General features: G+C 40.4%; 1 protein-coding gene across 7 annotated transcripts; it reads right to left on the bottom strand.

The window, feature by feature from the left end:
- Positions 1-448: 448 nt before the first annotated feature.
- On the bottom strand, positions 449-25989 carry VSTM2A (V-set and transmembrane domain containing 2A). Of its 7 annotated transcripts, none has more exons than XM_074341028.2 (6): positions 25503-25981; positions 25145-25275; positions 23182-23348; positions 21997-22047; positions 18862-19198; positions 449-2385 (listed from the first exon to the last, which is right to left on the bottom strand). In XM_074341028.2, the coding sequence occupies exons 2-6, from the start codon at positions 25218-25220 to the stop codon at positions 2297-2299; spliced, it is 720 nt and encodes a 239-aa protein (XP_074197129.1). In that variant the 5' UTR covers positions 25221-25275; positions 25503-25981; the 3' UTR covers positions 449-2296. The 7 variants fall into 7 exon arrangements, with proteins under 7 accessions (XP_074197129.1, XP_074197130.1, XP_019581926.1 ...); XM_074341029.2 differs by having other exon boundaries at positions 25698-25981; XM_019726367.3 differs by having other exon boundaries at positions 449-2645; positions 25145-25986.

Genomic DNA, 25989 nt, shown 5'->3' with positions numbered 1-25989 from the left:
TCCAGTAGTTAAGGTTCTGGATGGACTTTGCGTTTGGAGAAAGAGTATGCCATGTGTTTTCTCAAAGAGGCCCATGAGCCAGACTCTTGGTAGCGCCCTGGCAAAGAAGTCTGCATTGTTTTGAACACTGACACAGTGAGTCTAATGAGAGTTCTCCCCAAGCTAGCAGAAGTCCTTCATGACGAGTGAGCATGGTGAACATCAGATACAGAGACACGTCTGTCTTGCTTTAGAACTGACCAACCTCACAACCTGAACTTTGGGTAAAAGTAAATTACATGGTGGATTTTCCCAGCCTAACTGAACTTGAATCGGTATGCTTATTTATGCTTGAATGTATGTGATCTTTAAAGCCCAGTTAGATAGAATCAACAATACTTATCTTACCATTATTTTACGCATTTTAAGTATTAAGCGTTGAAAGAAAATTTCTAGGTTAATAAAATAGTGCAATCAAATCCTTTATTTATTGTTCTCATTAGACTGAAATAATAAACCAAATGAACAAGAAAAATGTCAATAAAAGGTTTAGCATGAAACATTAATTCTCAAGCTAACGTCAAGAATATTATGAAAATATGCACACTGCTTATAACTGAATTGCAGCAAATCAACGCATTTACCTTTGAAAAGCAGAGGTATTCATTGCCTTCAAGCTTCAGTTTAGGACCTTAGGCTGGGAGCTGATGGTCCTACAGAGATGATCTTCTGGTTTTGTTACGAAAGAAAATGGAAGAATCTCTCTGGAAGGGAAACTTAGGTCATTTCTATCTCAACCCGTATCTATTCCATAGAGTATATGGACCACATGAATAGTTCTGCCTAGCATTCTTTGCCAGAGTAGAAAACAGGTTCTACATAAAATAGTCTGAATTATCATACAGCCAAAAATAAGAATGGAATGTTTAAAATTATAATTTACTTAACTAGTGAAAACTGAACACGTTCTCCTCTTCAATCAGAGATTTGCAGTCATCTTTTGCATACTATATTTAGCCAACAACCAAATTCGAATTTTTAATTAGGAGACATTAAAATATAATTAGGAGCAAATACCAGAATGACAAAGCTACAGAAATTCATAAAGGTCAAAGGAAGCACACTTTTAGCCACAGCAAGAAGTGTTCTTTCATGGATTCAGGGAATCCTGGTCACCATTTCATCTTCCCCACGTTCACCTCCAAGGCAAGTTTTCTAGGAGCAACATAGCTTTTTGACAAAATAATGATTATAATATGGGGATAACTGTCAAAACCAGAGACTGTACGTTCTTCAGAGTCAAGAGACCCTCAAACCTCAATAAACACCATATATAAAGGAACATAGCAAATTCCAACACAGCATACACACAACAAAAATAATTCATTTATCAGAGACGGATACAATTTTGAATATGCATTTTCCAGAAGGAAGCAGAGGCCAACAGAGACCATCTGCAGCTGTCATACCTGTGGAAGTGAAACGATGCATTACAAATTTCACACAATATGTGAATCATAAGTCGGAAACAAATGTTTTGTCAAAAAAAGATTGGTGGCCCAACAAATAGATATTCATATGTGTATATTTATATATATAATGATAAAAAAACCAGCTTGCATGAGGGTCATAGTCTACCTACTTTGAAGTTATATCACACATACTATAAGCAATTTACAGAATTTTTCATTTGCATATACAGGAATTGCAAAATGAATTAAAATACATTGAAATATAGAACATTCAAAATGTATTTATATAAACCTCCCAGGATTGACAGGGATTGGCCATAATCAGCATTTGCCACCATTGAATAAGAGCTAGAATCAAGAAAAAGAAGAAAAATCCAAGCAAAAAAAAAAAAAAAAAAAAAAGGAAAATTAAAAAAATTATTTCTTTTATTTCTTATTTAAAATAATGTTCTCCTCGTTGCCTCGCAGTGTTGATAATCTTGTTCTTGCCCCCAAACCGGGGCTTCCTTCGATGACAGTGTCTGTTCCGTAGCCTTTTGAGCTCTGTTTGCTTCCTGCAGATAATGGGTCTTTTAGTAGGAAATCCATGGTATCCGGTATCCGTAGTAAATATTTACTATCCCCATGACGGTCAGGCCAACCCCTGAGCAGTCAGTGAGATGGTGCTTTAAGTAGCCGAAAGAAAAGGAAAACAATAGGTCTTGCTGTTAGAAAATGTCCTAGCACTTCACACTAATTCTCTTGAAAGGAAAGACCAGTGATTTGCCCAAGAAAATGTTATGAACAAAGCGTGTGACAGCCTCTTCGTTTATGCTTCCGGAAGCAGGCGCTCGTTGGGTAGGTAACTAGAGTACAGTGGGTGCAGAGTGGTGCTTGGAGTTTAGGGTCAAGTTTGCTGTCCGCTCCGTAGATTTTACAGGCGATTTGCTCTTTGCTTTAAGAAGAGAAAGTGATATTGGAAAAAAGTCAGCACTTTAGATTAAAGCAAAGCACCCTTCACAAAGCCACAAACAAGAAGCAGGACAGAAAGTCCATGGCTTGTAGCTATCCTCGCACCTGCGGAAGAAGTTATAAGATATTCGCTCATCTTGAAGATTTCCAATGCTCCTTATTAGGCTGTTTTAAACACATACACATATATATTTAATTAGCTCGCCATCTTGGCTGTGGTGCTCATGAATGTCCTGGCATGCACTGCAAACAACAACACATACAAAGTATTTCAGTCCCGGGAAGTTGGTCTTGCTTGTTTTGTCTGTTTTCAAACAATGCCATTCCACATTTGGGAACACTGAGAGGAACGAATCCAGAACACTGACCCTCAAGTTAATTCTCTGAGGCTCATTTCCTATAGTTATGGGGTGTTCCTAGATTGCTCCCTAAAAATACACCCCCTGCATTACTGCTGCATAAGCACAAAACCACGGAGATGGAACCCACACTGACGGTGGAAGGCTTCCCAAGGGCGGGGAGTATTCCCGGATGGGTGCATTTGGGCATTTTCTTTTAGAGGAAGGTCTTTCTCAATTTTTATCCTTGAAATCTGAGTGTAAGTTAGTGTTATCAAGAACTGGGAATTTTTAAAGGGCTTCGAGGCTATTTAAGGGAAAGGATTCAATTGTATTTTTGCAATTCTTCACATATTTTAGCTAGTAAATTTCTAGTTACAAATGATGTGTTAAGTACCTGTATTAGTAAGAAAACAAGAACGTAATCAGGCTTAAAGCATTTCTTTTTTCCTTTTTTTTTTATGGAAAGGTTGACTGGGGTTGCAGGGGGTAAGGGTAGAGACATTGAGTCCTCTGAATATTTCAGCTAAATCATGTTCAGGTCCACACTGACAATTTTAACAATTGAGGCAAAAGCGCGTGCTATCAAAAAGTCATGGTAGAATACATGTTTAGGGATTGGCTCTAAAGTGGCCATTTTGTAGCCTCACACTGCTGCTTTTCAGTCACGATTCACCTTTGTTTGGTAGATGAGCCATGGATTTAACAGCATATCTCCTCAGAGACACCTAATGACTGAAGACCTAGAGGTTAGGAGTGGGTCTCTGGAGAGCGTTCCTTCTCTCAAGCTGGGTGCTAAGGCTCAAAAATGCAAAAGTGACCATATAATCCATGCGCGGCTCGAAGTATAATGACCATCAAAGGAAAATATATACAATCTATGTAGAACCACAAGCCTCAGCTTCCCCCAATTAAGTGTGTGTTCTTGTTATCTTTTGAAGAGAGATACTTTGACAGGGATTCATTTAAAAAAAACAACAGAAAAATGGAATGATTGATTGCATGCTCCTTAATTAGCCAGTGGCACTTGACACAAAGTATGTCCGCTATTGAAAAAAAGTTTAAAATGCTAAAAGCAATAAAGCTAAGTAAAGTGATTCAGTCTTCTAAAAAGGTAGTTTTGAAATAATGGTTTCTTTTCAGCATGGGCATTATAAATGGGCTCAAACGCACTGCAACTCTCTTGTAAATCTTCCCCTTTCTCAAGTAATGCACTCTTCATGGAAAACGCCTGAGCCCATCATGCCTATGAGATATAAAGGAAATGGCTACTCATTTTGACCCAACATTTCCCACCATACTATATCCAGTGTGTGCAAGTTAAAACAAACTTTACATGATCCGTATAATTGGCAAGAACCCTAATGATACACAGTAAAGATAACTTTAAGGCCACTAAAACTTTGAATGGCCCTCTGATAGGCCATGTAACATAGTACTTTGTTTTTTCCAGGTCTTTTGTCCACTCTAGGCACATGCATTTTTTTAGCCTATTTTTAATTAATGAAATTTATTTGCCAGGCCAACTATGAAGTTTTTCTTTCTTGCACAGTGAATTCTAAAGCAAATCACTGATAGGTTGTCCCGTCTTTCTATGTTTTATTTACACCTTGAATGAAGAGATGTGTACTCCTTCATCTTTCTAATCCCAAAGATTTAGACAGTGAAATCTGAGCGTCTATAATGTTATAATTCGTCCATGTAATTTTAACAAGTAACCATCAGTCATTTTCATTCAGAGGTACACTGTTCTGAATATAACATATCACATCATTCACTTTTCGGAGTATAAACATTGTTTATCAAACAGGCTATGGTCTATTCTATCGAAAGTTAATTTTTTTTTTTTTAAACAGCTAACTCCGGCCACTCATCCTGCGCCATTCTCATTGTTACAGGTAGAAACATTTTGTGAATGAGGAAGCCAGGATAGTGGTCAGGAGCCCTGAGTTCTAATTTTCTCTGCTGCCACATACTCCTAAGATCCCAAATTAAATGCGTATTTCTTCCATGTGTTCTTAGAGGAGAACTATTCGTGCATTCATGTTTTTTTCCATATTAGTATGTCAGACATTGTTTGGGAATACGATCTCCTACTTTGCTTTATGTGGTTTCTTTGCTTGATGCCCCAGCCAGCAGTATAGCCCGTCACCCCCCTAGTATGACCATGCATTTGACCTCCAGTAACCTGCTGTTCTGCGTGTCTGCTCTCACCAGCCACTTGTGAGCTCTTTCCTCAGCACTTCCACAGTGTGTTGGTACGGCCTCTCCTTTGCCTTTGGCCTTAGCGAGGCTTACACTGACCTGTAATTCATTATATTCATAACTTATCTCACTGGTTATACTATAAGCTCTTTAAAGGTGAGGGGTGAAATTTCTGCTATTATTTTTTATTACTCTCAATGTCAAAAACAATACCTCGAGAGGTTTCAAACATTTGCCCCCAGCACAAAATAGCCAGTGAAGAAGGAAAGGTGACGCTATTACTGAGTAAGTTCCGTACAGATGGGACGTGTACAGATAGTGTGACTAGAGGAGGGGGGAGCCCACAGAGCCTGGAGGGTTCTCTCTCAGATGCCATTTCAGGATGTCCTTCGACTTCTCTTTAATAATGATGCCTTTCATTTGTTTTTCTGCTTAACAATTTTCCTAGTGCTCTTTCAAGTATAATCCCCCCACCTTTGTAAAGCATGGGAGGTATTTTCTCCATCTAGCAAATGGAAAGGTTTAAGAAGTCTTACATGTCCAAGGAGTGTAGGAAATTAGCTCCCAATTTTCAGCCCTTTTTATGTCTCATGCAATAACCAGTCTCATGGCTTTCACTGACATGTGGGCAAGCAAATGTGTCTCAGGAGAGTGTCTGTGACAAGTGAGCGTGCGGCCGAGGAGAACTATGAAACAGGGCCTCAAGTATTTTATCTTCACTATAATGCTCAACTCAGAGCAGAACAGAAAATTCCATCTATTTCTTTTAAAACAAGCAAAACAATCACAGCACATTGTTGAGATGGTGGCATCTTCAGCAATCAGGTAGGGATGGTAGGCAGGTCCAGCACCATATCAGGAGGGTCTGCTGGACAGCTAGGTCCCCCACCTTCCCTCCTCATGGAACTCAGCACAACTTCCCAGACTGGAAGGTGGGCCTTGCCCCGCTCATCTGTCTTCCAGGTGAAAGAACTCAGCTCCCCTTTGGCACCGTCCTTTTTGGACTATTCCATCTATACCACCACGTCTCCTTCCCTGTGACTCCAACCATAAGACTGGAGGACCGTGAGAATCTTTAAGGAGGCTGCACCCCTCTTCTTGCTAATGTCAGTCTCCAAAATGACTAAACTAGATTGGGCACGTGCAGTGTGTCAGGGAAGATGCAGCAGACACTCTGTGCCATTGCCTTAGCTCTTCCTCTCCACAACCCTGTCTAGTGAACTTACAGGTCAGGGAAAGGTAACTCAGCGACATGGAAGAACACCCCCTAGCTTCCATGGGTCATGGGCAGCAAAGCAAAGATATAGAAATGAAGAAAGAGCAATGCAGTCAGATCAACTAGAGTTGAATAAGCTCCTCTCTGAAACTCCTTGAGGCAAGCAAGCTGGCCCGATCGTCTGCACATCTGTTAAATTAGGATGGGAAACCATTATTTAAATGTACACTGATCTTTTCAGAGAAAATGCACTGGTTATAACATGCTATAGAGAAAAAAACTATTTGTTATACAACTTCTTTTCCCCAATTCTGAGCTAATAAATAGTAAATATGAAAACATCATCAGCCTCTTAGTTTTCCTAAACATTAATAATAAGTAAAGTTTGTTTTATTCCAAATAATATACCAAATATCTTATGATAGAATAATATTTGGAACTTTTCATATTATAGACTTTTAGATCTTAGAGGTTCCTCCAAATTCATTTAAATATTTCAGTGAGAGGTGGCTCTGCCTTTATTCTTACATGTCTTCTTTCCAGAAGCTTCTCTTTTCCAGACTCTTTATTTAAATTTGATAGCCTGGAACCAAAAAAGATTAAGCTGGTTGTTCAAAGTGCCACCATTAGTTAGTGACAGGAAGAGAAAGACAACCAGCGCACTCGTCTACCAGGAAAGATCATGAGAAGGGGATATGAGTATTTCGTTCAAAGAAGTAAGCTGCGTGTTGAGATGCAATCTAGACAACTCATCATGTCTCAATTTTACCAGCTCTTCAAACATCCGCTTTCTCTGAGCCTTGAATCTCTGATGGATTAATTTCCTATGCGAGTACAACTTGTAGTTGGTTTAGATATGGGAACAGTCACAATTCAGTGCATCTGTGTATAGATCTATGTACAATTCTCCATAGGTCTCTCTCTCTCTCTCTCTCTCTCTCTCCCTCTCTCTCTCTCATTTGAGTATATCTAGTGGTATCAAAAGGAGCAAGAAAAAAGAAAGGAAATAGTTTCTATCCCACTGAGGTTCCACGGTCTGATCCAGAAACTTTATTTTGTAAAAGTGGAGATTAGTGATGCTTATCATGTGAACAAACCTAAAAATGTAAACTTTCCAATAATAAAAGAAGCAACAATACAATGATTTTCTTTCTTTTTCTTTTTTTTTGGTTTGTGAAGAGGCTCAGCTTATAAAGAACGGAGTGTCCATACAGCTCCAGGAACAGACCAGCCTTTGACATACTTCTCCTTTATTACAGATGCCAGCTTTAAGAAATGAAAATAGCTTGCGAGAAAATCTGAGCTGGCTTTTAATGCAATTTTTATTCTGGTTTGCACATACTAAGTCACTGTATAAGGGGGCAAGTCAAACAATAGGATGATTTTATCCTATAATTTTTTGAAAATAATATATTTTTTATTAGAATTCTTATGAAACCAGTGCCAATTTCTTCCAGAAATCCCCTATTTAAAAAAAAAAAAAAAGTGCTACCTTTTGACCCAATACATAAATCGCCTATTTACTGAGCCCTGGCATGGGGCAGCCACTGTTTAAATTTCCTTTCCTGCTTTCCCTGTCAGCAGATATACACCTCTATCTAGTTACGAGGCCTCTTGTTGTAGCTGAGGGCAAAGAGTGTAGTCACCCACATACACAAGGTCTAAATGACAAGGTGTGTGGTGATACCCCATTCACCCCAGAATGTTCTCTTGCTTACGAGGAATGCCTATATGCTTTCAGGGTTTTCTCCTTCTACAGTAACTGAAAAATGGACACATAACAGTGACTCTGCCTCTCACCTGCTAAAGTTAGAGAGCATCTGAAAACAGCACGTTTTGTAAGATATGATCTGGGCGCAGACAGGATGATGGTGGTGGTGATGAAGACGATAGCAGCTAATACTTCTTGAGCACTTATTTCTTTACCTCTGACCATGACCCGTGTGGTTACTATGATCATTTTGCTGATTGAGGAACTTTGCTGGGGGGGGCATGCCACATGTTCAAGCTTCCTCAGCTAGTAGGTGGTACAGGTGAAGTTCAAAGCCAGTTCTGTTTGACTCTACAAACTAATTTGTTTCATCATTTCATCTGGCAATTCTGCATACCTGAAAACTATACTTTCTCAATTCTGCCTATTAGAAATATATGGAAATATGAGTGGTTTTGACAAATGATAGGGAGAAGAATATAAATTAGTGGAAAAACAAATAAAATGTTTTCAAAGGATGCCATTTTAATACTGATTATTACGACTGCTTTAATGCATACGTAAGAATAATTTATTATTAGCACTACATTTTCAGGTATGTAAATAAATGCTGCTAAAGTGCTTGAAACTGTTTACTCATGGAGCTTAAATATGCCTCCTGCATGTAGTTTTTCACTATTAATCAGCAAACTCTTTATGCATCATGTGAAAGTAGATATTAATCCTTGCCCTGTTGGAATGCTCGCAAATTCCATACTAGGGATTGCATACACGTGTGGTTTTGTTGCACTTATAACAATGTGTGAAAAATGCAACATTTGTCCAAGGGCTTAAATAAGTACATTCAACTTGGGGAGTGGCCTAGAGGAAATTGTCAGGACAACTGAGACCAACTGGGGGTGGCTTTGATGCTGGGACCACAACCACAGAGCACCTGTCCCGGGGGAGGCTAGGGTCGTCTGCCCTGAGGGGAGAAGCTGATACAGAACGCACCACAGCTAGAATTACTGACTGCTGGGTGAAGAGGCGGGAAAGGTGGATGTCATGTCTGAGCCATCATCACTGATGAGTGGGACAAAGGTCTCTTCCCACCTACACTTTCTGCATGTTGTCACAGACCCCTGTCTCCAATATCGTCAGAGGAAAAGTCCTCATCCAACATGGAGATGCATCTCGTATTATTAAGAGAAATGGCAACCAAGGGACTTGGAGTAGAGAAATAGAAGGGAAGGAAAGAAAAGGAAAGAAACAATTTTTTATATATCTTCTTATATAAATTGAAAAAGATAGAGCTATCACCATACTATATAAATACAGTAATTTGCCTAAATTACAAAAAAATAATTTTACTTCTTTGGCAATGTTTGTTTTTGAGAAAAAGTTATTTGAGGACCTAATGCCATAGGATATAGAAAAACATCAATTATATAGTTCCAGAAAACACACTTGTTTTAACATAAGGAAAATGTCTTAAGATATTACCTACATGTTTTCCAAGTTTGAACCAATGATTTTACCCTTTTTCTTAATCTAGCTATTTTTGAATTATCTGAATTAGAATGTTTTATAAATTATCTTCAGAACAGAAATTTTCTTAGCCATCAGCATGACACAATTAACAGAGATAGTTGAAGCAAGAGTTCTTTTTTCTTTTATCCATATCCTACTTATCAAGGCAGGAAAATGAAATGATAAAAGTACACAGTTGCCAAGGATAGTTCATCATAGTTCCAAGATAGAATTTTTTATAAAATACGATTAAAAATAAATGAATGGTTCAAAGGCTAGTTTCCAGTCTTCTCTCTCCTTTAACACATAAGTGGTCTGGGGTTGTTTTCTTAAAGATTGACCAAATTTCCTAAAAATTCACATATCTACTTAGCAGTGATATTATCCTCATCAATGTGTTGCCCTTTACATAAGCCACACATCATATTCAATTCAGAAACATTTATTTAATTCTAATTCCAGTCTAAGCACAGTGCTACATACCTCAACACCACCAAAACTATCAAGACACAATTCATATCTTCAAAAGCTTTATATTTTAGAATTGGTGGAAATAGAGTGACTGTTTATATTCTAAATTACATATATTTTTCTATTTAGTTGTGATTCTACTGCTCGCTCCCTAACTGTAGCATTTTTCAAATGAACTCTTTACAATGCTAGGAGAAGTGAGAATATTTCCTTCATAGCAAATACATTTGTTTAATCAGAAAAATTAAAAATAAAATACCTTCTAAATGGCTGAGGAAGATGCTGCTAAGGACGTATGTACAGCATAAGACATCTAAATAAAACAAAATATCAGTCCCATAATAGAAACCCTCACTGCACAGTGCTTCAGACCTTTATATTTTGAAATTTGGGGTATCTGACTGTATTATTTAATCTTCATTAAAATTCTTGCCTCTGTGAAGATGATAAATTAGCTTAAGTTAATTTCCTATTTTTATTTTTTCAATAGCTCCATAGTGGTGGGCTTCATGGAATAAGGAATTCTAACTCCTAGCTTTTACAATTTGCTTTAAATCAAGCGCTGAGTGTAACCATATATATCAGGTCTGTTTTATGCATATAGGATTCTGAATTCATGCAGAAATGCTCTCTCAGACTTTTTTGAAGCAGTCATATTAAATAAAACATAATTATAATTTATAAATATTCCAGTGTATTGATTTTCCTTGACACACCATTGCTCATCACTTTGATCTCCCTCTGAATTGGGGACCGAATGAGTCATACTATTGAGAGGACAAATGATTGCATAATATTTTATTTATGGACTTTATATGTGCTTGAATTATTGAGTCAATGTAAATTTATCAAGCACTCCCATTATGTTTAGAAAAACAGAAAGAATAATTTGAGGGTGAGATTCTCCACTCAGATCCTAAGATATAATGTTCTTAATTTGAATGCTACTAGCAATTTCTGAATACACCACTTTTACAATAGTTTTAATGTATGCATGCACACACGTACATGCACATATATATATATATGCATGTACAAATGGTGTATATTTCTTTAATTTGTTATGAGCTCCACAATCACACAATACCATTATTTTACTTTGCCTTTCTTTATTTATTTAGTGTATTTTATTTGTTAGTTTGTTTTCTCTCTCTTGAGCTATCTGTCATTGCCTATTTTTAAATTTGGGAACTTTCGAATGATGTTCTTTTTTACTTTCTTATAACAAAGTTATAAATTATTATTGTGCAGATGTTATCAATACAAACAAAATAATCAAATAATTAGAAACCAAATTTACATTGACTCCCCATGTACATTTTCATGTATTTCTTCTTGTCACTTTGAATGCACATATCTCAGATTGATTTAAAGTTTTGTAGTCTATATTTTTTCACTTGAAAGGTTTGCATCCTATATTTTTTCACATTAAATTTTATATTGAGTCTTTTCTAATTTCATTAATCATTCTTTGAAAACATGATTCTAGAAGCAGCTTAATATTCATTTCATGGTTTTAACACATTCATTAGGTAACTTTCCTTCTCTTGGTCATTTGAGTATTTCCAGTTATGGGAAGACCAACCTACCTCTGTGACAGGCATCCCAGTGCATGGGTCTGGACCTGCCTGACTACTCCTCTCCTTGGAATTTCCTCCAGGAGAATCACTTCAGGGACAGATGGGCCACACAATCCAAACCTCTGTGACTGATTTTCCCACCAAATTTTCCTCCAGAAGGGCAGTATCAGTTCACTGTGCAAGTCATAATAGGGCAGAATGCCTGAGTCACTGTAACCTTGGGGAGATGTGTTAATTTTAAAAATCTTTGCCAAGATTATATGTGTCCAATTTTTTTAACATGACTAGGGTTTTGACTGAGACTGAATCAAGTCTATAAATACTTTAGAAAAACCTGACATATTTAAAATACTTAGATTGTCCCTCCAAAACCATAGCACGTTTCTGCATTTATTCGTACATAAACTCTTAACAAAGTGTTCTAATGCTTTCCGTATTTATACTACTTACTTGCTGTCTTTGGAAAAAAAAATCACACAGATATTTTATACGTTTTTGTTATTACTATTGATGATTATATATTATGCCCTAATTTTTCTATTTGGGTATTGCTGTCATGTAGAGAATTGATTTCAATTTATATCTTTATCTTGTCTTTTTTGATATTTTCACTTTTCCTATCTCTAAGTCATTTAGAGTGTATTACATAATCATAGCATCAGTAAAATTGATACTTTTTCCTTCTTTTCTAAGTATTAGACACAAATATTTCCTTGTCAGTTGCATCACCTTTTGGTTACATTTGATTAAACACGTTTTAAATTTTATATAGTAAAACGTTATTTCATTTGCATTTCTTATAATTGTAAATCTTCAAAGCCTCAGGCCTCTGATTTTATGCTAATCTTCCTATATCTGATTTTTCTTTTCTGCTTAGCTCTTTAATCAATTGGAGCTCATTTGGATATATATCATAAATTGTGATAATATGTTTCCTTTTGTCATTTATTAATTAAACAGGCCCTTAATTATATGTTTTTAATTCATCAGATATTATATTATTTTACATAATTTTAGAACTTTTCAGGCTTCTTTCATCTGTATTTATATTTATGTTTCTTAATTAACCTCTTAAATCACCGTTATTTAAGTATATACTTTAATACCTGAGAGTTAAAGAGGAAGAGAACCAACAATTGCTGAGCTCGCTCATGTGCCAGGTTTACTCTTATGTCACTTAATGTGGAAAGCGACCCTTGGGACATACATGTTTTTACCTCAGTTTTATCAATAAGAACTCTGAGCTTTAGGAAGATTTTGTACACAGCTCCTCAACAACCAAGCTTGGAGAGTGCATCTCAGAATCAAATCTGTATCATTGTATTACCACAGATTGCCCTTCTTATTATAGGGTTTAAATGTTCTTTATTTTTCTCTCTTTGTGGAGCTTTCAACAATATTTTCACTTGTTTATGTTTTTAGATGTGTCTATGTTTATTTTATGATTTAAAACATTCCGAGGGTCTTTTTACAAGAGCTTGAATTTAATTAAGATAGCAGCCAGTTTGTATAACTGCGACTTCCAAATTCATATTGTTTATTCAGGTCACACAGCTGAAATTCTTAAAAATCATTTGGATTTCATTATGTTTTACAGTAAGGATCTAGTTATGACCTTGGGCAAGACAGCTGGTGGCTAATGTGGCATAGTTATATAGGGAAGAACTTCTCATCAATTCATGGTGGTGTGACGGGAGAAAGTTCTGAAATTATGAATGATGAAACACAAGCCAGGAGTGAAGACCCAGTTTTCCTTCTTTAACTCGTCACCTACACACACCCAACAAGGAACATATTTGCCACAGGAGAGCCAGGCGTGTAGGGCATTTCCCTGCTGCTGGTGGTAATATATAGCACATACAATACTGGTCATGTAAACCCTGCAAAGAGTTATTATCTACAGAGGCTTGGGCAGTGCCATGCTGTCTCTGTATGTAATTTCATTTAATCCTCCAGGTGAGGACCTGGACACATACTCAGCTATGAGTGATGGGGATGACATGTGACCAGTCTTCCTCCCTAACCACTGTGCCTACTGCCTCTGCTGGTGAATGGCCAGCCAGAGGGGCCTCTTCCTGTTAGTTTCAGCTCTTTGCAGCTGAGATGAGCTCACCTCAGTCAGGTTTCAGTGTTCCTGGGCAGAAAGAAGCCCTTACCTTTCTTTTAGGACTGTGTTACCTTGATCAACAGAGTGAAGTCTTTCTGGCAACTTCTCTACCCTTTGGTCATCTATCCAGGAAGCTGTTCTGCTGGCAGCTTCATGAAATCATTAGAGACAAGCACTTAGGACATCAGCAAATTCTGCATCATGTCTCCTCAATTACAGAGCTTCTGGTTATGAGGGAAACTCAGTGTGGTCACGGACGCATTGAAAGCCCTTCCAGCCTACAGCTGGGCCTTGGTTTTGTAGACTCAGCCAGTTACTGAATTTCAGGAAGTTAAGTTAAGCATAGTGTGTGGGAGAATGTAGCCAGTGTACACTATTAATCTATATCCGAGTAATTCTGGTTCTAACATCTCTAGCAGATTCCTTGGCCTGTATTATCCAAAGCGCTGCCTGACATCTATTTTTCCCCTTATTCACAGATACTTGATTTACACAGCAACTGCTTTACATAGAATTACAATGATCAAATTAATTTACCCAGTGTATGCAGCCAAGTTGGTCATTTAAACCAAAATCAACATTAAGGTCTGAATGACACGACTGACTCTACCTGGACGCAGCTCACAACTTCCTCTCATTTTAAGTCAGGAAACAATCTCCTGCAAGACTCTCCGTGCCCCATCTCCCTCCCCAGCAGCTTGGACTTCTGTTGTAAGATCGTTCCTGCTAAATGTGGCCACGTTTGGAAACCTGCTGTGTTTGTCAGCAGAAGAGGTGCTTTGGGGCACCCTTGGCCTCCAGCAGCTGGAGTGGCAGCTGCCTCTCAGTGCTCAGGCTCACATCACGGTGGAAACAAATCACCATATTTCTGAGTTCAGAGAACCAGCATTCCTGCTGAGCGACTAGAGGCTCCGCGTAGAAACATCGCTACACCTTAACCACAGCCAGGCTTCTTACAAGTGCCAGCTGCTGATCACGGGAGCAGACAGAACAGCTGCCCAAAGGTCCATCCCAGCACTGGGAAGAGAATAATGGCAAGAGACCAGTCTCTATAAGAGTGTCTTGTAGACACACACACATACCTCATAGTAAATGATAAAAACATTTTTTCCTCACCCATAAGAACTTTTTAGAGTTAATGATTCTCATCATTTATTGCACATAAAAATGCCTATTTCTGGCTCTAGACTCAGATTTTTGATTCTGTAGGTGCGGTGTGAAATCCTGGAACATGACTTTTTCACCAGCTCCCTGGTGAGTCTGGCATGGGCCGTCTGCACTACACACTCTGAGAAACACTGCTTAGGAGCCTTGATCAGTTTCGGAATAGTGGCAATACTATGTATGCAAATATAATTATAAGAAAAAGAAGATAAAAACAAAGGTATACTGTTCCCCTCTCTTTCCTTGTCTTCCCCAACCGCAAACTCCACTTGTTGTGGGCACTTAGCGGAATGCAAGTTGTAATATTTGTAGCCAAGAAGTTCTTGTTAGGATGACCAACTATCCTGTACTTCCTGAGACTGAGGTTGTTCCCCAGAATGTGCGGCTTCCAGCACTGAAAGGAGGAAAGCCCCAGGAAAAAATGGCTACAATACATGGCTGATCGATTCGAAGTAAGTATAACAAATTGCTGTGGAGACCTGAATGAGGGACCAACCAACCTGACTAAGACAATAAGGGAAAGTTTTACAAAAGGATTTTCATTTGACTGGGAACTCAGCCATAGGGAAAGACCCATGCAAAGAAAACAGCTGGGCAAAGTCATCATGCAGGTGATAAAACACCTAAAAACATACAGGAAATGCCACTTAGGAAGGTTGTGTGTGAGGATTAGGTACTCAGGGGAAACAGGGCTGGAAATTAGACTACGAAAGTTAGGGAAGGTGCTTTGGAAATATCATTATTTAATACTTGCTCTGTTGTGATCCGTTCCTTGTACTGGAATTGAGACACGTATGTCATTAGGTGCTGTTGGAATGAAACTCGTGTTGGGGGAACAGAAAAGATGCAGTTGATCAAGGATATTTTGAAGAGATGCTTAGTAGGCCTGGAATAACTAATTAACTCATTATGGCAACTGTCTGAAGAACAGGCGCTAAGAACATTTTCAAAGTTTCTACACCTTGGGACTGTGATAGTGTTTGTTATGAAAAGAATTTGGGAATACCAGAGGAAGAACATTGGTTTTTCGGTGAAAAAGCTAAGATGATAAATTCAGTTTTGAATATTTGAGTTTGGGGCGCTGTGAAACAAACCACCCTAAAGCCTAGTGCCTTAAAACAATCATTTATTATCATCTCTCACGAGTCTGTGGGTTGGCTGGCTTAGCTGGGCAGTGCTAGCTCGGGACCTCTCACGCTTCAGCGGGGGCTGCAGTTAAAAGCTGGTGGGCTTGGGCTTCACTCAGTAAGGTGATCTCAAGGTAATCGCACTTCTTAAACGGTGGCTGGCTTCCAAGAGGCCACAGCAGAAGCTGCCAGTCTCCTTAAGAGCTAGGTTTGGATGGGCATAGCATGACTTGCATAGCGTTACTTCTTCACATCTTATTGTCAGAGTGGGAACAGACCAGCCAGGTAGCGGGGCTGGGGGGAAGAGGTGCTACATCTAATGGGTGGAGTGTCAACAAATATGCAGCCATCTCTACTCTGCTCCAGTGCTCATAGGACACATATGTGGAGAAACACTGGAGGGCAATAGTGAACCCTAGTGTGGCTCTCCAGAAAGAAATCAGAATTAGAAATGTGAATGGATGGAGAATGAATAAATGAGTGAATATATAAAGCATGGGTATTGAAATCAGCTTTATTTGAATATAACCTGAAAAAATATAAAGCAAAATTATAAATCAGGATGTGGGTATTACAGTGAATATGATATATAAATATCCATCTCAGATATTGTATTTTATACAATAATTGTGCAAGCATAGAAACTTACACGTGAATAGAATGGGTGGCTGGGCCACTCCAGCTTCTGAATTAGAAGTTAGAAAACGTTGTTAAATGTATATAAACGATTTTCCAGTATTCACTGGTAGAAAAAAAATTTTTTTGATATATTTCAGATTAATCTTTGCTATACGCAGATAATGGTTAGTGAACATGGCTTTTAATGAATATAGACTTCCATGAGTCAGCATTCCTTCTCTCGTTTCACCCTTACTCTAGAAAAAGCAGTGAGTGAGGCTGGTAGTGGGGTGGAAAATGAGCAGGGATTTTTTATTGGAAAATTGTTAGATGGTATCTAGAGTTTACCATTTAGCTCCAATCACAGTACTAAGAAAGAGATGCTAAAATAAAATAGGTATTTTTAGAGAGTACATTCTTGAATCAAAAGTAATTAATTTAGTAGATAGAACGTTTTATTCTATGCTTAGAATTCTTCATTGAAATAGGTAATCTATTTGATTTTATTCCACAGCATGGATTTCTGATATCTAGCCGGGCATATTCTATGCAGGCTAATAATTTCACTTCCATGATTTGGAATTCTCTCTAATTGGATTGTAACTGTCTGTTGAAGCTAGTCTGTAATTTTGCATATAGTGTCTAGCTTCTTCTTTTGATCGCATGAAAAGGATGGGAGCAGTGACTCCAAAGACACTGAATCTTGATCAGATAATGTCTGCAAACATTATAATGATTAGGTGCATATGTATGTGTGCTATAGATGTATATGCATATATACAAGTATGTACAGAGGGTGCCAAAAAAACCATATACACATTTTAAGAAAGGAAAACTGTATTAAAATTGTAATACTCAGTATATACTGATAACAAAAGATGAATACAAGTCACGTTTAACTTCTGCAATTACAAGAGGTGCTCAAAGTGGTTACCATCAGTGTAATTTTAATATAGTTTTGTCCTTTCATAAAATGTGTATGTGTGTGTGTATATATATATATGGCATCCTCTGTATGTATGTAGACATACAAGTTTGGACAATTAAGTTTGCGAACTTTCCACCATGTAAGCGCACAGTGGAAAGTTCGCGAACTTAATTGTCTGACCTTCTCATATATGTATATATATATATTCTAGCTATGGTGTTGTTCTTAATTTGGGAAACAACTGAGATAATAAAGAGGAAAATAAGACAAAGCCACACAAACTGAGCTTTAGTGAGGCTAAGTTATTTAGTCATCAGACTGATGTGACCACGGCATGCTGGGATAGCTGCTCACCTACATTGAAAGGCAAACTCGCAGGGACTTTAAATCCAGCTCTCTAAAAACCATTAGCATTTGAAAAATAAGAAGGACACCTAGGGTGGAACACATTATTTTAAAAGTATTATTCACAAGAAAAGATACAAAGATATATGTCAGATAAGATAGAGAATACACATATATGTGTATAATTATTTTGATGAAATGACCAGATTTTTAAAAAAATCTAACGGCTAAAGAGACCTTGAATGTTACCAATGTAATTTTCTGTTACCAATAGTAGCACCAGTAATTTTTCAGTGATAAACTGTAAAGGGAAATACTTGAAGAACGATAAATATTTTTATGTCCCCCTCATCCTATAATATTACATCAAGTGATTGAGCAAAATACGGCACAGTTGCGGGGTCGTGTGAGGTACTGCTCAGTCTGAGCAGGCTTTATCCCACATCAAGGTTGAAACTCCTGTGAGTTTCCATTGGCTGAATGATTGCATAAATTAATGCTATTCAGAAGAGCTTTAACTTGCACAGCTGACTTCAGAAATGTGTGACTAAGCTTCTAAATTGGCATCGAAGGCACATTTACAGGAGTTGCTTTATCTCGGCACCACTTACTGCCTTTCATCCCCCCTCACTTCCTGCCATTATCATCATCACTTTCATCACAAGCAGCTGAAGTTTCTCCTTCAAAATCAAAAGCCCTTGGAGAAGACGGTCCTGCTTAAGGCTATAGGTTGCAGAAAACGTGGTGTGTCTCTTTCGTTTACATTTTGATTAAGTGAAAGTCTCTTAATTTGGGTCATTATCAATACATAAATCTGTAGAGAAAATGAACATGCATTTATAATGCAACCAGCATTACATGATTTATTGTTCTTATAATGTGTAAATACAGAAGGAAAAAAAAAAGTCCAGCTCTTACTTCCCCTGGACAGGAAGCACTGCCAGCGACTAATGGGGCAGGTGTCATCCTCTGTGAAGGCCAGCCCCAGGCTCTCCGGGTCTCATCTCATCATCATTGCAACTGAACTAGGTCTCCAATGTTAAAAACCGTCATACATCAACCTGTCTACTCTACTTGATCGATCGTCCAGGGGAGGGTTTGTGAGTGTGAAAATGAAAGGCTCAAAATGGGTTTCCATACCTGATTGCGGACTTTGTTTGGGGATTTTGGCTACCGCTTGAGGGCTGGAGGTGGAGCGCATCCGCTGGTTGGCAGAGCTGTGGATGCTGCTGGGGACAGCCGCGGAGACATTCTTCCGAGGCTTCACATCCTGCAGCCACATGGGGGAGGCTTCGAAGGCCTGCATCCTCCGAGCGTGGCCGTTGGCGTTGACTTTCAGGTAGGCCTGAGCCTTGTGTTCTTGAAGCTCTCCGTAATTGGCGTCGGTCACCCTGCACTCGTATAAGCCTTCGTCCTTCTTCCTCACTTTGGAAATCTGAAGCTTGTGAGAGATGTCATTGCCTTGCACTTTCACTGTCTGAAAAATTGCAGGTAAAGAAAAGAAAGCTCTATGTCAATTGATGGTGTTCCCGTACTTTGTCCTGCGTTTGCTTATGTGGGAGAATGGAAGGGTCTCAAGTCAGAGAGCTCTTTTTGTTCTCCACAGTCCAATCTGACGGCACTGTGTATCCTTGTGCAGTAGTAGACTGGCTTCCCCAGTCAAGGGATGACCATTTCAATCCAGCCAGCACCATGTTCCACTAGCCCTATGGTCCCCTTCCCTAGTTCCCATCATGGGATGGGCCTCTGCCTGGTTAGCTCAAATGAATGAAATGTGAACCTACTGAGGTCAAGTCTAGAGTTCACACAGTCTCTTTTCTTCACTTTGGGCTACAACTCTGAGGTATCACAAAAATGTTTTGTTGGTCGTTGGGACCAACCATGAGTTTAAGTGGAATGACTATTATAGGTACTGACAAAATAGATTTGGCTAGTAAAGGTTTTTCTTCCCAAATTTTTGGTCCACTCTGACCTATAGTCCTGGGGTGGCATGGCTCAGGGTGCAGATTAATGTCACCTGAAGTCTTATAACTCAGAATACACACTCTCTGCCATAATAGGGTCTTTAGGCTCCTGGAAGTTGAAATTAACCCTGGTTTGATTTTCAAAATTGAAATTGGATCTCTTATTTTTTCTAATAATTGTTATGCCAGATTAATAGCAAGATTATATAAATGATTATGTATAACATAAAATTCTATATAATATGTAATAAGTATCCATAAACGTCTTTATCAGAATGGCTAGATTTGATATACATTATATATTGTCCATGATTGACTGGATGATTTCATAAGATATTCAGGATTTAAGGATTGGATGATTTTGAAAAATAGAAAAGAAGTGAAAGTGATAGAAAGTTATTCTGCTACTGGCCATTATAATTTCAAATAGCCATAAATCAGAAAACTTGGGATATGTTCATCTGTTATTTTACATATACAGTTGTATATACAGATAGTTTCCAACATTTGAACCATAATCATAAGTATGAATGCATAAGAAAAATGACATATAAATATACTAATACTATAAAACAATGGAAATTAATAGCTTCATATATATCCAGTTTAGTGTCCTAGTCAAGTCTGAGTACCTACGTTATTATTATCCTGTTTTACAGTAAACTGAGGCTTAGGGGATTTGGCTCGGTGATTCTCAACACTGACTGCACATTAGACTCTTCTGAGGAGCCGTTAGAAAATGCTGTCACTTGGATCAATGCAGTCACACTGTATCTCTAGGGACTGAAGCTCTCTTAGTATTTCATAAAAACTCGCCTGGGAATTAAGTTAACTACTGCTGGTCTAGGACATATATTCAAGCTCACACACTGGGTAAACTGGGAAGAAATTACTTTCTATCTCAATTTGTATCTAGAACTCTCTCCAATTTCTTAGATTTTATGAACTATTGGCATGGATAATACTGTTAACGGTTGTATCCAGGATTATGTATCTGATTCTATGGCTTCCCTAGGTTAGGATGTTGGAGGCTGTTTTCATTACTGGTCTTTGGAGGAATGGCAGGTGAAGAGTCAAAGATGACTCATCAATAAACAATCTATCCAATTGTATGTGTGGATGACAAGTGAAATATTTAAGAAAAGCAGTGTTAACAATTGCTTCTGTCAATAAAGCTTTTCTAGAACTGTCCTAAAACAATAATTTCTGTGACGTAAGAAGAATTGAATTGAAATAGTCTAAGAAGTCAGTGAATTTCTCAACATAAATTGGAGTTTCTGCTTTAGATATTATTTTTGTTTGATATTTTCTCCCATTTTGAAATTATACAGTTGGATTACAGAATTTGATTCTATCAATATATTTTTATATTTTAGTTGTGCTATAACCCCAATCTTATACCACTGTATGCTGTTGTAAAAGCCTCAGAATAAATTACGCTTTTAAATGTAGGGTCATTGGATTTTCAGATTCCTTATATATGTGATACATAATTATGCTTAGCGGACGCCTCCTTTCTTATTATATAACTATTTCATTTCTAATAATGGAAGCTTGCTTACTATTTATCAACAAATTAATCAGTTCTATTAATATAAAATGATTTTATGTGGCTTCATTTAAGGTACAGTAAAAAAATAAGATTTTCATGTTTTTTCCTAATTTTACACACAATTATGAAAAGTAGTAACCAGTAGAGTAGAAATTCATCTCTATATTTTCAATAGGTTAACCTTCTCCAGTTATGTTCTTATGTTTATGTTGGCTTCTGGCTTTATATTTATATGATTTTTAATATTGACATTAGAAATACACGGCATGCATTATGAATAACAGTGAAAATTGAGTTGTTTTCATTACAACTTCAACACTGTGGGATGCTTTAATATTTTTCTGCCTAGGAAGATTTTTGTTGTTAGTGTGTTACTTTCTATTAAAAGATAATTATTTCCATAATTTTGAATAGATATTAGTGTTGCAGCTCTTACAATTACAGTTATGTAACTATTTAAAAAGCAAGGTTATCACACCCCTTGTGATAACAAAACCATTCTCTAGGAACGTTTAAATATTTAGGTGATTAAAATCAATAATTTTATTGTACCAACTCTAAATAGGTTTCCATTTTTATGCACCCAATGAGGTAAGCAAGAGACAGTGGTTCTCGTCCTACGTTTGCGAAACTGCCTTTTTCAGGGACAATAAGTTACAAGGCTTTTAAAAACCTAAAATTCATTGATTTTTCATCTTGGGCCTGCCTGGCAGCTGACGAAGGCACGCGCCCCCTGTCGCCCGTCCCTATGATACTCACACTGATCTTGGTCCCGTCGTTGTCCGGGTCTCGATCGGGCACGAGCTCCACCTGCGGGAGAAGGCGGCGAAGGCTCAGGCTGAGGACCCGGATGGTCCCAGCCCTGACCCGCAGCGCGGAGGTGCGGGCCATGCCCTGCGACAGCAAGCACCCGAGCCCCGTTGCTGCAACATTTTGTGTGTGTGTGTGTGTGTGTGTGTGTGTGTGGTGATTCAGAAAAGAGAGAGGGAGGAGCCGTTCCCCAGCACGGCTGGCGAGGCCGAGGCCACCACCGCGCAGGGGCGCTGCTGTGTCGCCCGCTCGGATCTGTCCCCTACGGGCTGTGCGGGGAGGTAGGGACTCCGGGAGGGTGGCGCCGGGCACGCGTGTGGGTGGAAGTTTGCAGGGTTGAGATTCTGCATCTTTGCCGGGACTGCGTCCTCTTCTCGGGGTCTCAAGGACAGATTTTATTTTTCTCGCCCGGATTGCTGGACTCGTCCGCCGCCTGTTTTGCTGAACTGTCTTCACTCTCTGCTCGGACCCTTCCCCCTCCCCCCCTTCCTTTCTCCCTCTTCTCCCCACTTTTTCCCTTTTCCTCTTCCCTTCCCCTCTCCGCCCCTCCCCCCTCCCCCCATCCACTCCGTCCCCCTCTCCACCCTCTTCTTTCGGCCTCCGGTTCCCTCCTTCACTACCTTCTTCCTTCCTTTCTCTTCCACCTCTCTCTCCTTTCTCCTCCTCACTCTTCCCCTCCCCTGTCGCCCCTTCCGCACTCCTGTCTCATTCCACCCTTAGCAATCGCTTTCTTCTCTGCCAGCCACAGACGTGCGGGAGGGGGAGATGCAGACACCGACAGAATTCCCCACCCCATCCCACCGTCCAGAAAGGGACCGCCAGTGAGTGTCCTGGGAGGTACCAACCCAGCAGTGCCATCACGGACAGCTCGATGATAGCCAGCACTAAAAGGAGGCGGCTAATCCCAGTTTTAACCAGAAAGACTCGACAGGACATCTTCCTTGCTGTATCATCCCCAGGACACACTCTGGCGCACACCCTGGCATCCCTGGGTGTCACGCCCACCCGGAGAGCTGGTGGTTCCCAAGGGGCGCCCATGCACCATCTTGGGCCGCAGACCCCTGGCGGACACCTAGAGGCCCAAGGGAGTGAGTGGACAGACGCAGGGGCGTGCGGGCGACGCAACTCTGCTACCTGCGCACCGGCCACCTCGGCCCCGGGCTCCAGGTCCTCGGGCCCCCGCAAGAACCACCACTGAATCTCCAGGTACACCGAGGCGGAGCCGCTCTGGAACGCGCACGACATTTCCACATTCTGCCCCTCGGTCGCGGTCACGTTCCGCGGAAACTCGGTAAATTTTGCTGTAAAATAGAAGAAGTGCATCTTTTTTAGAATATCCACACCACTCTTGTCAGTTCTCTTGCCTTGATTGCTCACTACGTTTTACTTGGACTTAAAAAAATCAAGAACAAAACCCCCTTTATGACATCCCGCACTTTGCCTGGCTCCCCAACCCCCGTTCCTTTGCCTCTTTCCTGTCTTATTTTTGGTATCATGCCTAAATCACTTTGTTGTCAATCAAGTCCGGATAATGGAGAGGTTAACAAGCTTGCCAATAATTCCCCCTATTAGCCAGGCTGCTCAGTTAGAAGCAAATACATTTTGTCAGATTGCAGCAGTCCCCAAATACTGCTGAGGGATTCAGTGAGGTGCATTTTAGACAATTCTGTCAAGTTGATATATGAGGAACCTCTTGCCTCCAAGTTTCTAAACAATCTATGATAACTAGACGTTTCACATTATAGAGAATGGGTCATGAGTACCTGTCAAAATGCACATTCCTGATACAGCAAAACAACTATTAGCAATTGTGATCCAAAGGCTACAGCAGTGAAACAAGTTGCACACTTTCTAGGCTGTGACGATTTCTCTCCAAATTCACCTCCATACTTGTTCCAGTCAAGCCATTGTATTGTAAATTGCTATACATCATAGCACCTAAGAATCACATACCTGCACTTAGTTCAGATTAAAGATTGTTTTGAAGTCACTAGAGATGTGTTTGTTTTCCTGTCTTTTCATTACCAGCTTCGACCCTGCTATTATAGTTTGTGAGATTCATGGAGTCATGCAAAAGTCGCAAAAATAAGATGTTCCCTTTCTCCCAGAGGCATTTCTTTAACATGGAATTCTTTGGATGGTTGTTCTTATTTTGTCTAAGGGACGCTTTGGGAAGAGATGACGATTCCCTGAAAGCAGTCTTGGAGAGATTCGTGGCTGATGGGGGTGTGTGGGTGCAGGGTACAGTGCGCTCCTGGAGAGGAGGGCCCCTCGCTGCAGGACTGGCTCAGGGCGGATGCACGTTTTCCTGACTTTTTAAGGAGAGACACTGTCAGCGCCCCTTTTCACAATTTTATGAAATCGCAAGTGATCGCCATTGAAACGGCCCTGCATTTATACTTAAAGGAAATGGGAGATGTAAAGAAGACCTTCTGATCTGACAAAGAGACTTATTTGTTCTAGCTGGAAGGGGGAGGCTGGCGTATCTGCTTCAGAAGAGATGCAGTCTTCTGGCAGCAGACAGGGGGGTCCCCACCACTGTTCATGGTGCTGAAATGGGCCCTGCAGCGTGCTAAGTCCTTAACTACGGGACCCAGCAAGCAGCTGCCGCTTGGAATGCAAGCCAGACCTTTCTATGGGTCCTCCCGCGAGTCTGTCCCTCGATAAACATCCGTGCAAACGAAGTCACAGGGACCCAGAAAAAGGAAACTCTAAACCCACTCTGCCTCCATCAAACGGGAGGACTGGCAAAGGAGAGTCCCTGTTTGTTTGTGACGATTATGTATGCATGAGTGGTTATCCTGTGCACGCACACAGAAGGCACACACACACACACACACACACAACCCTGTGTCTGTGCTCACTGAGGAACCTACCTCACCGTCAGGCACCAGCTCGATTTGCTTTCAAATCTAGCATGCCTACTATTTAATAAACTTTAAAGAAAAATGCCCACAGAACACTATTCCACTGTTACTTGCTGGGAATCTCTCCACATCTGCCTGCCCACACACCACCACACACACACACACACACACACACACACACACACACACACCCCGCGAGGAAATGTATGTTTGCCAGTGAACACACTTACCTTGAGAAGAAAGCCCTTGCTGTACATATAAAACGGAGAAGAAAACAAATCCGACATACGCCAAAAAGATCCCCATCGTTCCAAAAAAAGGGAGGGGGGGTCACATCAGTATAGCCGACCGCCAAAAAGCCCTAAAAGAAAGGAATGCAAACGTGTCAGGAGGCGGTGTCTCAGAGCCCCGGGCGCGACTCTGCAAACATCTTGCTGCTGGCTCGGCGAGGACTGGCTTTGGGGACAGGGGGGTGCAATTCGCGAAGGCTAAAGCCAGCTGGCTGGGGTTCGGGGAGCCTCGGAGTCCAGACCCGGGCTTGCGACGCTGGGGAGTGAGTCCGCCGCCTGGCTGCCTGCGTTCCGCTACCTGGCAGCTCGGCCCACGTCAGCCGCTGCTCGGGCTTGCGTGATCACTGCCCTCCCTCCACGCCGCGCCGGCTGGGAAGTGGGGAGTGGGCCAGGGGGCGGGCGGAGGACTTCGCCGGGCTCGCCGCGCCGCAACTTTTCCCTCTAATGGCTGCGATGACGCCGTTAACTCTGTGTGCGCCAGGCGGTCCCGCACCTGCCCGGCGCTCGGCCACGCAGCCCGGGGAGGCAGCGGCGCGGAGGCTCGCGCTGCGGTGTCCTTCTGGGGAGCAGAAGCATCCAGCCTTTTCCGATGTGCTTTTCCCTCTCGTCGATTGAATCTTTCCTGCCTCGGCGGGCGGGATCGCTCGCTCGGTGCTCACAGGGACAATACGGCTGCAGGACTGCGGTTTTGCTTGGCTGGGGGGTAGGCGCTGGAGATTTGAGGAGGAAGTTGGGGCGTGTTGAAGGGGGGAGGAATGGCATGGGGTGCAGCAGACTGCTTGGGG

The sequence above is a fragment of the Rhinolophus sinicus genome, chromosome 4 (genome assembly GCF_057876585.1).
Source record: "Rhinolophus sinicus isolate RSI-liver-muscle chromosome 4, RSI-T2T, whole genome shotgun sequence".
NCBI lineage: Eukaryota > Metazoa > Chordata > Mammalia > Chiroptera > Rhinolophidae > Rhinolophus > Rhinolophus sinicus.
This window is presented reverse-complemented; position numbering and strand designations above follow the sequence as displayed.

Coding starts and splice junctions, on each gene's coding strand:
- VSTM2A (XM_088797647.1), bottom strand. CDS start 25,220: ATGGGGATCTTTTTGGCGTATGTCGGATTTGTTTTCTTCTCCGTTTTA. Junction 22,048..23,181: donor CCGAGGTGGCCGGTGCGCAG/GTAGCAGAGTTG, acceptor CTTCTCCCGCAG/GTGGAGCTCGTGCCCGATCG. Junction 19,199..21,996: donor ACGACGGGACCAAGATCAGT/GTGAGTATCATA, acceptor GCAATTTTTCAG/ACAGTGAAAGTGCAAGGCAA.